The sequence below is a fragment of the Taeniopygia guttata genome, chromosome 1, assembly GCF_048771995.1.
Source record: "Taeniopygia guttata chromosome 1, bTaeGut7.mat, whole genome shotgun sequence".
Taxonomy (NCBI): domain Eukaryota; kingdom Metazoa; phylum Chordata; class Aves; order Passeriformes; family Estrildidae; genus Taeniopygia; species Taeniopygia guttata.
Genome location: NC_133024.1, coordinates 16,907,327 through 16,922,765, shown reverse-complemented (window position 1 = coordinate 16,922,765; position 15,439 = coordinate 16,907,327). Strand labels below are relative to the sequence as shown.

General features: G+C 37.5%; 1 protein-coding gene across 3 annotated transcripts in view; it reads left to right on the top strand.

Annotated features, from left to right (window-relative positions):
* The window catches only part of EPHA3 (EPH receptor A3), a 179,807-nt gene that overhangs the window by 45,438 nt on the left and 118,930 nt on the right, over positions 1-15,439 (top strand). For all 3 annotated transcript variants that reach the window (XM_030263981.4, XM_030263983.4, XM_041713733.2), the window contains exon 3: positions 7,943-8,603. In XM_030263981.4, the coding sequence (XP_030119841.4) occupies positions 7,943-8,603 (661 nt within the window). The remainder of the gene's footprint in view (positions 1-7,942; positions 8,604-15,439) is intronic.

The window sequence follows — 15,439 nt, the reverse complement described above, 5'->3', positions numbered from 1 at the left end:
CACAGAACTAACTTTTCCTAATTGTGTGGTGAGAAAATTAATTTCCATAGAGTTACAGTAAAAATATAATAATTACCATCTCTCTTTTGACTCAGCAGTTGACAAAAGAATAATTACCTTTTTGGAGGTATTTTTAACTTAGCCTTTTTGTATAATGACTCTTGTTTCATTTTAGCATGTGTTTAATTTTCAAGGCCCTATATGATAGCTATATTTAAAAAGTAGTACGTGTGCTATTTTTATTTATTGCCTTTTTTTGCAGTACTTCCCAAGCAAGGGATTGGAGGAAACAATATGAATATAAAGCTTTTCAGGTATATTCATAACTATTTTTAGCTTGTCCTCATCAAAGGGGAGGTATGATGGCTGAGACAGGATTTCAGATGCTGTTTTCTTTAAGGTGTGTTGCCTTCTACAGGAATAAAGAGGCAGCCTCAGAAAGAAAAATATATTTTAGTGACAACTTAGAAGAATATCATAGTATAATTTAAATACCTTTACTGAAAAATTCAGTTTTCAATGAAAGCATGAATTGATGAATATGAATAGGAAACCTCTTAAAGTTGTTCCTAAGTAAAGATTCTAAAGATGGAGACATGGAGATGTGCGAGTGTGTAACTGGTCAGCTAAAAAGATATAAATAGAAATAAAGAGAACATATATAAACGATAGGGATATAAAGGATATAAAAAGAGAACATTGCCATATGAACAAAGTTAAAACCAAAACAACCCAAATACCTTTAAATTATGGTAATTACTCTGAGCAGCCTTTTATGGGATTGATTGTGGGCTCCAGCTGTCATGGAAGTTGTTTGAGTTTTCAAATGAAATTGTTGCCTCACACGGAGCTATGTGCCACTCACCCAAATTAAAGGTTTCCATTTCTAGATTAGCTCCCCATCTGGGTTGTGCCAGGGAGTTGAAAATTTCTGTGGAAACAAGGTCTTTCAGAAGGGGCAGAGTCACAGTTCTTGCCTGTATGTGCAGGGTTACACCCAGTGTTGAGATCTTAAAGGTTTCATTGTGTTGGAGGCCAGAAATCCTAGAGCTTTTCCTCAGAGAAAAACTCTTTTCCTCAGTTTTTCCATGAAGATGGGTGTGCAAAAGCCCAGCTCTTTGGAATTGGAGATGCTCTGGAGCTGGAGGGAGACCACTTTGGGGTGACACCACGCTGGGGTGGCTTTGCCATCATCAAGTGGCAATAGTAGTGCTGAAAAGCTGGAAGCAGGGACATAAACATTTACAGCATACAACTCTCACATTTCCATTCTCAGCTGCACGGTGCTCGCCTCCTGCTCGGTACGGGGTTAATCTGCTCCTGCAGGAGGGGTCAAATTGTCCTGCACAAAATTGGGAATAAGTCTCACCTCTGGACTGGCTGGTGTGGTGTGCCTGTTCTCTGAATCCAACATTGCTCTTTCTGCTTTGCCAATTTATCTTTATTCATGGCCTGTGCAAGGCACTGGTTGAAGGACGTGTTGCTCCAGGAGCAGCTGGAGTAAGGATGCCTGCTTTGCTTTTTTTTTTCTTTCCCTGTTCAGTTTTGCACTTAGAAAATAAGCAAATATTGTTTGGATTAAAGGGAAAGAAAAAAAGAAGTCTGCTATGTAAAATTTGCTCAGAATTCTGTATCCCTCTTCGGTTTAATCATTTAAGAACAAATGAGATTTTCTGTTGGGAAGTAGTTTTATATGTATTTGTGTTCCTTGCCCTTGTGCAGTAGTACTGCCAATTATATTTATTAGCCTTAAATATTAAACAGCTGGAAGGATTCCATTGTATATAAATAAGACATTTGAGACCTGGAAGGTTGCCACTTCTAATACAGCCAGCTGGTGCTTTTTACAGTTACATTCAGCACAACACTACTGAATTTCACTTCCATTGAGTGTTGTGTTAATGACAATAGGAGGACGTGGGGTGGTTTGGGATTTCTCTAGGAAACGCCGTTGTGTAAAAATACATTGTTCTGAGAGACTGGCTAGCAGGGAAATGCTATATTATGCACCTGTTTTGTGCATTTTGATGTAAATATTTTTTTTTTGTTTATGTGTTTTGTTGGCAAATCCAAAACAACAAACTGCAGGGGTTTTCAAATGGGAATTTTTAAGTGTTCTTGTGCCACAGATGTTTCTCACTTTCTCTGTTGTGGTGCTGTTTTCCCATTCAAGTAATGGTTCAATCTTTAAAAAATCCTGCTTGCTGATGCTTCTGAAAGCATTTGGTCATCCTTTGTTTTTTTGGTGTTTTTTTTTTGGTTTTTTTTTTTTTTTTTAATGCAGGCATCATTGTTATGATTGGTACAAGAAATAGCTAAAATAGTAACAAAAATATCACCCCACTATTAATTTGTTCCTAATCTATTTGTTAGAAAACTGAGGCATAAATGTGGGTGAGGGATGTCTTCCTGTTTAGGTAGCCAGCAAACAGATTGGAGAAGTGGATTCTTCCCACTTTTGATTGACTGTGTCCTGATTATTTCTTTGTAATCACTGCCTGTGTGGGTGGTTACATCCATGTTTTTGGTGCTAGGCAGTGCTTTAGGTGAAGCAGAGGATGGTGCTGGACAACCTGATACTTCTTATTTGTGTTATTATTGAGCTGTCATGTCTAACATTGGATGAAATAATTACTTGAATTCACACTTTTTTCACCAGATTGCCACATCCACAGCTTTGTGTGAGATCTATCTTGGATAAATTTCCATCTCTGAAACAGCTACACTTAGAGGCTGAATCTTACCTAGTTTATTCAGTGCTTGTGGAGAAAGGTGCTTTTCTAAGAATTATTGCTTAGTACAGATTTCAGCCATGGGCACTGTTGGGGTGAGAACTTCCCAGAAAACCTGATAACCTGTGAGACAAATAAGATTGAAACCTGCTTCTCCAGGAGATGCATAGCTTAAGGAGGAAAAAAAAAAAAAAAATGCTTTTCTTATCCAAGCTCTGGAAGGCTGTCTGAATGCTGGATTCAGATGTCTGTTAGGAAGTCAGATGTTTTCCTCCTTGACCTTTTTACCTTACTGTCATTAAGAGGCTTTTGCTTGCTGAAGGGTGAGAATCAGCTGTCCTTACAAATTTGTTGATGAAGTACTCATCTGTCTGCCAATTAGAGATGCGGGGGAAAAGATGGCTTTCCCCATCTTTCTGAAATTTGGTTTGATTATTAGTTGAGTATTCCCATGATAAGCTATGCACTCTTGCTTTCTCAATATTATTTATGTGTGCTTAGATTCTATAAGACAGTTATTTATTATAATATTTATGTTATTTTATTTTATTTTACAGTTCTTTAAAAGCTCAGAAGCATGACAGCATGGAACACAAATCTGACTGGTTTGGATAATTTGGGATAAATTTGGGGCTAGTTGTATAGTAAAATGCTAGACCTCAGTTTTTCTTGGGGAAGTTTAGTATCTGGATACTCTAAATGAGTTTCTTATCTCACCTGAGCAGTCAACAGACAAATAATACTTTAAATATTAATATTTTGTCTTGGTTGTAATTCTGAAACTCTTTTGTTTAGCTGTGAAGAAGCCCAAGTTTTAGGTTGAAGGTATGAGTGTACCAGAGTCTGTGTCTTATGAAGATTTATGTGAAAGAAATGATAATTTCACTGTATGCATAACTTAATCAGAAAACTCTTGCAATGCAATTTAGTTTTTCATTTACAACTTAGAAAAAACTAAAAACCTCTGGCTAGAGCCAGTGGCCTGAGGTAATTTCATTGATTTTTGAATGTCAAATGTAGGCAAAAAAATTCCATGAATTCCATGGTACTTTTAAAGTTTCTTAAAATCCCAAATCAGATCCTTTTCTGTCCTCTGATCGCAGCTGGTTGGTATTTATGGGCCTTGAACCAGCATCTTTGGTGATGTTATGAGGAAAGTTTCCATACTGATGCGCTGCCCTGGAATGCATGCTCCTATAATACGGTCATTACAGGATTTTTGTTAATAGCAACCTTTAAGAACTCTTGCATCCTGCTACTATTTTGTTAAGCTTTTAAACAGCATGTGGGGAGTTTTTTTTTTTTTTTTTAGACATGAATTATTTTAATGCTCATCTCAAGTTGGCATTTTATACTTTGTAGTTTAAGGGTTTTATAGCAATGTGATGCTGACAGAAAAAAATGGTGTTTTTTTGCAATCACACAGTTGCGTGTATGTTGTATTGTAAATCAAAAAATATACCTCTGTTTCTTATTGTAATTCAGATTTTTTTTTTATTATGATGGAGAAAAAGACACAAAAAGTGATGTCACAGGCAGGATGAAAGAATTGAGATCGCTCATGTCCTAGATTCTCACATTTAGGGGGAACTTTTCTTTGAGACTGCTCATGACATCCTAGAAATGTCCTACATTCTTCTGTACATTTCCTTTTTGTAAGGAAATTGAAAGAAATAAACCAAAGCTGTAATTCCAGCACAGTGCCAGATATTGGAGAAGAAAATTCTATTTGGCCCAACTTTGTCACTCAGAGACATGAGTTAGATCCTCTCACTGGGGATCTGGAGATTTTTTTACACCACTGAAAGCAATCTCTTGTTTTCTACCATTAACAGTATCCAAAGAAGATTTTAAAAAGTCAAAAGCAAACAAAAGAACATTTTCCAAAGCCGAGTCACACGCTGGGAAAGGAGTGGTGCTATGGCACTTCTGGAAATGCTTCAAAAGTGTTGAAATGCATCAGGGGGATATGACATAAATACTGTGTAATAATATGAATTCAGAAATTGTGCCCCACATCATTCTGTCGTAGAGTTCCTGACAACTTTTTATAAACATCTTTCTAAAACATTTTGAATTTATCATTCCTATTGGACTTGGAGGAGGATAGTCCTGTCATTTCATCATTGTAGGATTTAGGACTTGCCTATTAATTTCCTCTCTAACAATAGGCAAGATTGATAAATATCCATTAGTTTTGTACAGTATTGAAAGAAAGAAATTCCAGCTCGGACACCTCTGAAGTGTAATGCTTCGTTGACCAGAGCAACTTGAGGTTTAGTTTTTATTTGTCACTACCTTGATTTCATTTGATTGATAATAAATTAGGCCAGTGTCCCCAGGTTGGGTCTGTTTTGTCTGTGGCAGTAACAGGTGAGTGATCTCTCCCTCTTACTTATCCCTACACACAAGTCTATTTTTGTATTTTCTCTCCCTGTCCATCTGTTTTATTATTTTCCCTGCTTAATTCTATCCCAGGAATACAAATTGCTCTTTATTTATTATTTAAAAACATTTTAAAAGAAATTTTGTAATGATTGTAACTTTGCAGAGCATGTTCAACACATGAATTGCAAGTAATAAAAATTAAAACAAGTACGAAGACAAGGTTTAAGAAACCTTACTTAATGGAAAAAGTTCAATGATCTTGATTATCTGTTTACCATAAAGATCCCTTTGAAATGGCAATCCAGAGACTCACTGGGAAGAGTTGCAATGTATGAGCAATGCAAATGTACTGCTTGCTTTTTACTTTGATCATGATAATTATTGAATTCCCAAATGTACTTGATTTTGGTACTTGTTGTGATTTGAATGCTCTTCCTGTAGTTTTGGAGAGTTATTTAATCTTTTCCTAATGAAATAGCTACCGTATTCACAGCTTTATAACTGTTAAAGTATTTTAGTCAATTTAGCACTGAGAGAGTGGCCTTTCCCTTCAGCAAAGCTTTAGCATTAAATGATTGATCTAAAATTTTGTTGTTTATGTAAGTGGATTAACACAAACTTCCAGGCAATCTGATCTTCATTGAAAATTACTGAAATTATAATTGCATTAAGTTATTAATTGAAACTTTTGGATGAAGAATGTAGTAGTAGTGTTGCCTTTGTTACACAAGTCCTATATCTATCTACATTCAAAAGTCTGCTGGATAAGAAACCTTGGCAAAAAAAAAAATATCATGAGACTTGTTCAGAAAACTAACATCTTGCTGTGGAGCTGTTTTAAACTGTGCCACTTCCTGGTTTTGTCTCAGTCTCCCACTGGACATTTAAAATAGAACTGGTTAGAAATTATATGGAAATGATAACCACTGAACGACTTCTGAGTCAGTGTGAGCTGCTTAAAACGCCTGTAAAATTTGGTTTCATTATATAATCCTATCTAGTTTCATCCAGGTGTTGTTGCTCAGTATTTATTTGTCCAGGTAAGAGCTGCAGATAAATCAGTGTGTCCAGCTTCACTGGAGGCAATTGTGGCTCTTTGAGGGAGGGTTGGATGGTTGGCTCAGGGCCTGTGCTTGTGCAAGGACATCTGTCAGAGGAGAGTCCTTCACTCGATTTTGGGAAGCTGGCAGAGGCTGGGAGCCAGGGTCCAGCTGCCTCTTCTGCAGGCAGCAGCACATCCTTGTGTGGCTGGTGCCAAGATTTCGAGTGGCCGCGGGCTCCAGTGTGGTAATTTTGACTCAAAAAGTCCCTGCACTGCCTCTTCTTTTTGGAAATAGATTCTCTTACGGCGTGCTGCAGCATATCAGCTGCTGTAGACACATCCAAGATTGTGTTTTAAACTCTGTTGGACTAGTCAGGAAGAGATAAAACTTGTGTATAGTCAGGTCCGTAAAGTGAATTGCAGTAAACTTGGTTTCAATTAAAGGAAAGAGTATTTACACTGCTTTTATCTGCTGGTTTAATAACATGGTTTAAAATCACATCTTCAGTGCTGTGTGGACAATTTCATTGTGCAGACCAGCTCTTAGTCAGATCAAAACTTCCTTAAATTAGTGGGTTGAGACTGAGAAGTCTCAGATGCTACTCTGATATGTCCATGGGTTTTTTTTGTCCTTTCTTTGTATATGTGTGTGATATACATGCATTGTAAACACAAGAAACTGTAAGCACTTCTGCACCATGATTTATAGTGGGAGTAGTTCTTTCCTCTCCTACTGTCTGCACTACACTAAAGTCCTATAGCGAAAGGTGCTTATGTACAAGTAATTATTAAACTTAGATCTTAAATAAGAAATTGGTATAACCTGATTTTTGAGGGAAGATGTTTTTCTGGTAGAAATTATTCTTTGTTTCCCTTCCTCAGGACTGGCGGTGACTTCTGACAACATACTTGATTCTCCAGTTTTTATTGTGGGGTTTTTCTTATTTTTCCTATGATTGCGTAAATATTCCTGTTTGGTGAGTGTGCCTTTGGAAACCAGCTAGGACTGGTATGTGAGTAATTCTCAAGTAGGAAGCACCTTCCTTCATTTTTTGGGTCAAAAGAGTTTGTCAGCTCATGACTGCTGTGAAAACAAGTCATGACCCTTTTTTCTTCAAAAACCATTCCCATGTCACAGCCTATGTGACACAGAAGAACCAACTAATCAAGATTTGGTAAATTGGTAGTAATTCATAGTCCAGCTCAACCCAGTTTCTGAAATTATTGTTTGTATGGGGTACACGTATCCCAAGGAAAATCGATTGTCAAGCTTTGAATAAATGTAAAAATGTAGCATTTTATTGCAATTGACTGTATGCAATTTCAGCTGGACCCGTTGGCTTTTGTTTAATCTTAGAAATAAAGCTGGTTCTAACAGTGCAAATGTGTATTGTCCTTGAGGATCTCTGCCATTTGAGGTGAGTGTTGTAAAGGCATGGAATTGCGGGTGAAAGGACAGCACTGCTAATTGTTTAGGAAATCACTGGTTTTAGTAATGCAAAACAGCTGTATCATCTCTTTCATCCACCTTGAAGCAAATTGGTAAAAAATGACTTATTAATGGGAAATTCTGTGTTCATTTAAGATATTTTTAGTTTTTCTTAAGAAAAAAGTAAGAGGAGGGTCAGCCGGACCTTATTGTTTATTTTATAGTGATGCCCAAGCAAAGTTATTTTTGCGTTTTCACAGCTTTTGGTCTAAACACCTTTTTTTTTTTGTTGGTATAATAATGAATCTTAAAACATTTTCTTTTCTTATTTTTTTAATTTTTTTAATCCAGTGGGAAGAGATCAGTGGTGTTGACGAGCATTACACTCCGATCAGAACTTACCAAGTGTGCAATGTCATGGATCACAGCCAGAACAATTGGCTGCGGACAAACTGGATCCCGCGCAACTCTGCTCAGAAGATCTACGTGGAGCTCAAGTTCACCCTGAGGGACTGCAATAGCATCCCCCTGGTGCTGGGCACCTGCAAAGAGACCTTCAACCTCTATTACATGGAGTCCGACGACGACCACTTGGTCAAGTTCAAGGAGCACCAGTTCACAAAGATCGACACCATCGCGGCCGACGAGAGCTTCACCCAGATGGACCTCGGCGACCGAATCCTCAAGCTGAACACGGAAATCCGTGAGGTGGGGCCCATCAGCAGGAAGGGCTTCTACCTGGCTTTCCAAGATGTGGGCGCCTGCGTTGCCTTAGTGTCGGTGCGGGTGTACTTCAAGAAGTGCCCTTTCACCGTCAAGAACCTGGCCATGTTCCCAGACACGGTGCCCATGGACTCCCAGTCGCTGGTGGAGGTGAGGGGCTCCTGTGTCAACCACTCCAAGGAGGAGGAGGCCCCCAAGATGTACTGCAGCACGGAGGGAGAGTGGCTGGTGCCCATCGGGAAGTGCTTGTGCAACCCTGGCTACGAGGAGAGAGGCTTTGCGTGCCAAGGTAACGCTGCCCCGCGTGCCCGTAGCTCTGCTCTGAGCTGGGGCTTCCCCTGCTCCCCGTGTTGGGTCGTGCTCCTTTTCTCCAGGTTCTGGATCTCTGCAGAAATATCAGTCAGTTAGGTGGTAAAATTTCCATGCAAATGAGGTTTGTTCAACCTGTGTTAATAACGTAATTAGCTAAAAATATTTGGTAAGAGTCAACAGCTGATTTTTAATAACACATTGTATAGTAAATCTAGCCTCTCCTACCACTCTTGGACCTTCTTCCAGTTTACAATGGTTTTCTTAAATGTTTGTCTCAAAAAAGTGATTTTTTTGGTGTCTTTTTGTCTTTTAAACCTTGTGTCTCAATAGATGACATTTGCTACCGAGCTGGGTTGATTAATTGGGATTGGTCGGTAGAAAATATGTGGTATTGCTCCTGTAGCAAAATTACTAAATGCAGATAAAATTGGAAGATTAACAGTTGAAGTTTATTCATAAATACTAATGTATTTTAACTCCATATTCTCCAAACTTGTGATTTGTGCAAGCTGTGGTTATGTGAATGCTCCTAAGAGCAAGAATACACCGGGGATTTGGGTTTTTTACAGAAATGGTCTTTCAAATCTTAGTGAAATGCACGTTGTATTTACTAATTTTAGTATCAGCCAAGATGATAGCAGCTAACAGTTTTATGCTTTCTATAATATTATATTTTGAAGTTTTGTGCTGTTTCAGTCTTTTCACAGCGTGCCTTGAAGAGTGTGGGCTGTAGCAAAGGGTCTTCTGTTAAATACATAAGTAAAAATTAAACAGCAATGTCTGGAAATCCCATGGTTGGAAGCAGGATAGCTGAGATGTTTACTGTGGGGTGTGTGTATGTGTAGAACAGAAATTTAAAGTATTCTGAACCTGGCTGGGATAGTGCCTACTCCTTTTTAATCAGTCCTACAGCAATACTTATGTCAAACAACTAAGTCCTGGGGAGTTACCAAGAACCCAACAAACCATAGCCATGACTTTTTCTCAGAAAATGCCAGGTAACCATTGGGGGAAAGGGGTAAGAGTGTTTTTGCTTTGATTTTTCTTTTAAGTAGAATTTAAATAATCTTTTGCCCTTGAATAAATTGAGTAGCCTGGTCTAAGGATGCTTTTCTGGGGTAAGGTACTGTTATTTATCAAAAAAACAAAGTAAGCTCTTCTGTTAAGAGCTGAATTCAGGGGAGGATATTTTACTGTTCAGAAATGCTTTATCCAGGGCCTCCTACAGCTGTACTTAGAAATGCTAAAACATGAGTGAATCTTTTATCCACTGTGTATATTCTTGCTTGCTACAGAGCCTCTGTTCCTGTAAATGGTTGGAAGCTGTTGGTTTAGAGTTTCAGTCACAGGTGAGCACAGAGAGACTACAACTGAGCAAAAGTAAAACTAAATAAATGAAACTAAACTTTTATTAAAAACAAGTTTCCAAATGCTTGAGGCAGGCAAGGCAGCTCCTACTGAGCTTTGCTGAAAAAATCAGACCACAGAATGAATATATTTTTCTGGTTTGTTTTTTTTGCTTCCTCTCTCACTGTTGATCAAGGGGGTTTTATATAATGAAGCTGTTAACAATAGCAACAGGTCCTTCTGGTTTATTCTGAATTAACATAGAATGTTCTGCTAGCTTTTATTGGATGTCATATTGATCAGATCCTTTCAGTGTGTGTGATTGAAGTGGCTCTTTAAAAGCAGGAGCTCAAAACCTCACATTTGTTGGCATTGTGGTACAGCAGGAGTTGGAAAACTCAGAAAAGCAGTTCAGCTTTGACCTCAGGATCAAGGCTGCTCCTGCATCTTTCTTTCTCTTTTCTTCTTCTTGCTCCATCTTTTAGGGTGTTTAAGGATTTTTGCATTTGCTTGGAGTTGTCTGGGTTTTTTTTGTCATTGAAAGGGCAGTAGGATCAGGATTGTGGCAATGTAACCCCAAAATGCTGTTACAAGCATGGGCTGGAATGAAGGCATAACTTAGGAAAAATAAGTTTCAGTTGAAGTCGGAAGGAGTAATTAGTAGCAGAGGTTATTTTCTTCCCAGTGGTTGAAAACATTTAAGAACTTTTCAAGATGTTAAAAGGTCATAACTTGGTCCTGTGTTCAGAATGTTTCTGATTTTGTTTTTTTCCATAATGCTGTTTCCATAAACAGTGTCACTTTGCATTATCATGAGATTATAATTGAGGATTAAAATAAAGGACTTTAATGGTTTAAGATCAGCCTATTTAAATTCCATTCAGAAAAGCTTTTCTTTGTACTTGGGAAACTAGGCACAGTCATGGCCTCCCAAATAACAAAAATTTCACCTATTTCCTTGACTGCTTTCTTTTCTCTGCACAACCGGGAAAAGTCAACATAAACTCAGACCATTTTTTGTTATTGGTGCATGTTTTTTATAACACTTTGTATGTAAGCTTGTATATATGATGGGTTCTTTCTGGGTGGAATATTGTTCTGGTCTGGATCCTGTTGACTGATTTTTTTTCCTGTATAGCAGCAAAATCCCTGCCTACCAGTCAGCAAAAGAATTTCACTGTGACCATCCTTGTCCTCCTTATTGGGTGTTTGTGGAGCAGAGATTTCCCAAAAATTATACACTTCAGGTTAACTGCTTAAGATTTAATTCCTCCTCTAGCAAAGGCTTGTGTACCTGCTCAGTGTTTGGGAGGGATTAGTTTGTCTGAAGTGAAGATGTGTTGGGGAGCAAGTTGGAAAAACCACACTTTCATACCCATTTTTCACCTTAATTAATACATATATTAGTTAATTAAAATGGAATATGCCATACACTGTAGTCTGTTTGTTATTACAGCTTTTTTAGCATCACAGTGACCCTGTCTATTTAATCTTATTTTAATATTTCATGGTTAAATGGGCTTTCTTCCTCACAACATCTTTTATAAGTTATATTTTCACTCTGACCAAACTACATTTTCCTGGCATCTTCTCTCTTAGAATTAGTGTTTTAATTAGGGGGAAAATCCCCCAGTTGGCTGGAACTACATATTAAGCTTAATACTTTCTAATAATCTCCATCCTTCTCCTCAGTCAACAAGGGAAAAATAATCTTTTCAATTTGAATAGATCAGGCTAGATCTGTCTTAATATTCTTTCTCTGACAGCGACTAACAGCATCCTCCTAAGGAAACTAAGGGACAGTATAAGAAGCTAAATAAAAGTGCTGCTTTCCTGGGTGAAGCTTCTGCCAATCTACTGCCGACATTTTTAAGATTTAGGACACATTTTGCAAGAAACACTTTGTACAATAGGAGTCAGTGACCAGTCTCTTGGTAATTTGTCTATAGTTTGACTCATTTATATTTTTAATCTCTTAATTTTTGTGGCAGTGAATGCCATATCTTGCCTTGTGTGGAAACCATAATTTCTTGCTGTGTTCAATCCTTGTTTAGAGTCACTGGGATAAGGTTTCCCATGTCCCAGTATAGTGAGGAAATAACTGCTCCCTTTTCAGCTTCCATATTAACAAATTTCAAGATATCTTTCATGTCTAATAGCTCATCTCTAATTCCTCTTTTCTGAGCTTTTCCTCTCTACTAGTGCCTTCTTTTTAAAAGGACAGACTGATTGCTCTGTACCTTATCCTTTTTGATTGCCTCTGTACATATAATGTGATTTTTATGAAAAAAGCAATGAGTCTTGTATGCACTATTTAAGTTTCAAGTGCAGAAGGAGATTAGACAGTGGCTTAGAGTTCAGAAGAGCCCAGAGACTGAGTTAAGAAAAGGGGCATTCACATCACCTGCCCAGTGAGGGATCTGTACGTGGAAAAGCTTGACTCAGTTTTATTTTGAACACTATAGCAGAACTAGATCTCTGAAGGTTGGTGAGTTGGGGTATTGATACTAAAATAAATGAGAAATGTAAGATAAATGGCAGAAAAACTATCTGTAGTTCTGTAACGATCTGTAGAGCTCCTCAGGGAAATAATGGAAGCTTCATTTCAGGAGTTGTTTTTTAAAGAATTGCAGTAACCAGATGATAAAGGAAATCCTGCACTGGCAGGTTTGGACTAATAAATCTTTTCCATCCTGAGTGTGTCTATTCTGATGTTTACTTCATGCACTTGAGGAAGACCAGTTGGACATGAAAAAGGTTATTTTTCATTACAATATACTTAATTAGCAAGCTTGCAGTGGGAAATTGTTTATCCATGTGGCACCATGAGTGAGCTTGAATGCTCTTTTGAAGGCTTCCAACAGGTGACCCTCTATACCAAAATCAAATTTTCTGGCTCTGGTTATCAAATTAAAAATTTAAATTGGCGAGCCTGAACAGAATGACCCAAAAAGCACAGAATAACATATTCTGCATAGTGTTGTTTCAAGGTATAGTTCTAAATTTTAGTTGCTGGAATTGAGTAAGTCTGAACTGTACATTTCCTATGTTATGCTGTGTAATAAAGTTGTAAGTTTTAATCATGAGTGACTGATACATTTTCTATAACAAAGCCAGAAGAAAAAAAAATGTAACCCAACAGTTCTTCCTTAGGTGTTTAACTTTTAGCTATTAATCAGGTGGATTGGATGGGAGAAAAGGGAGTGAGGGAGGTAAAGGAAGCAGAAGATAAGTTCACCCACTGTGCCTGGTTATTGCAAAAATGACTTCACAAAATTATCCCTAACACTAAATTTTTCAGTGCTTCAGGTTGTGCAGTGAGCATCTCCTAAATCATATTTCTCTCTCTGAGTTTCTGGAGATATAAAAGGAATGCCATCTGTGGCTGCTAAATCTGAACCATCACATACATTGCTTAATTCTTTGAGTGCAATGACTGCTGCAATTGAGGTAAAAATATGTAAAACATCATTAATACCAAGGAAGAAAAGCATTTCTCCAGACTACTTTTTTTTCCCTCTATGCTTTAAATAGCCATTTTGTCTCTGAATAAATAAACCTAATTTTTACTTTCCTAGATCAGTAGGAAAAAATATGACTTTACATGTAAAGAGAAAGAGATACTGTGAGGAACTACTCAATTTCGTGCAAGTGAAAATGGAAAGAAGGCACAAATGCTTTTTGCAGCTGCAGAGTTTCCCTTGGAATTAATTGAGTGGCTTGGATGTGTTACACAGCAAAAATGTGAGGCCTTAACTCTTAGACTCTGCACAGGAAAAATTACATTTAATAAAATATAGGCAATGATCATATGGAGATCATACAATATAATAATGGAGCAATCAAAAAAGTTTCCTTTTACATGAAATCTGAAAAAGCTGGAGAGTCAAATTTTTTAAGCAGAGGTCTGAAGTGTGTTTTTTATTCCTTTAGTTTGTATTGTTTTGATTTTAAAGAGGAGGAGAGATGCTTTTTAAAAGGACTCCTAATCTTTCTAGCTGGTAAACTAAAATGACAGCAGTTATAAATTATGAATCACTTTATTTGTAAAATATTCATTGTTTTGATCCACTTTATATTCTGTAAGTACATAAACAGAGCAAAAGAGTGAAGGATTTACCTTCCTGCTTAGAATTTATTTAACTCTTACAAAAGTTATGTCAAAGATGTCCAGCTGATTTTTATGGGAGAATAATTATGTTGCATTCAATATTTCCTAAAGATCCCAGCCAACTTTTTATGTAACATTTTCTGGCCGTTACAAATTTGGAAAATATTCTCCAATTTGTTCATCATAAGCAGTAGATATAAAAATGCAAGTTTTTAAGGCAAAATTTATTGGGCACAAAGTTGTTGTGCCCAAAATGTTGTGCCCATTTGTTACACATCTAGAAGAAAAAACCCAAAATGCTGAAATTATTGGAAAAGAGATTATTTTTTGATACAATACTATGCATATTCTTTCATACATGTAAGAAAAGTGTTCTTTCAGCCCTTTTTAGTTTCTTGAAAAAGCTTTTACTAAATTTCTTGGAGATTGTGATAGAAATATTTAAAAACATGATTATAAATATTACTATGAAGTTTTTAACACTCAGTGATCAGGAGCTTGAATATAACATTACTGTTGAGTGTTCTTAGAAATCTTAGCAATACATATTTTCAAGTTCTTCAGCGCTACAGTGTCAATATATGGCAGGACTAGATAATTAAAATTGAATTTTTATGTTTAAAAGCAGGTGGGAAATAGAAAGGTTCATTCAGAAAAAAATGGAAATATTTGCAAGAGTGTTAATGAGTCACAAAATGCAAATTAATACATTTGTATGTTTTTTTAATCCAGATATGTTACCACTTTATAAGTGTGTGTTGTGCCACGTTGTGGGTGTGTTGACAGTTTTTTCCTTGTCTCCCTTACCTGCTTTTCAAGCAACAAAATGACCACCCCACTCCAAACCTTGACAAGAAAACTCCTCAAACACCCCACTGGAACCCAGGCTCTCTCCAGTTTAACAACTCTGTGAAACATTTACTTGCTCTTCTCAACACAGAAATATTTGTCTTAATTCTCTGCCACTCACCTGTTCAAGAGCGCTACCACTGAATTCGTGTGCAGGATTTTCCTGCAGGAATCTCCTGGATGTCTGTCACTGAGTATCCTAAGGGATCTTGCTGGCATTTCCTTAACCTTTTCACTGGAATGGGCTCCCTTCTTTGGAGGATTTCAAAAGATTAAAGACTAAATAATGAGGATCATCCTCAGCACGTTTTGCTCACCGTGCCTTGGGTGATTTTTCAGTCTTGGACTTGCAGGAAAGTTGCATTGTCACTGGGAATTCAGGGAACTTTTTCCATTGGTTTCCTGTGGGAATCCAGGGCTTCCCTCTGGCTGCCCTGCAAGGCCTGGGACCCTGGCAGGGGGTCAGGAACCCCCCTGTACAGAGCCCCCAAGACACTGTCTGTGAT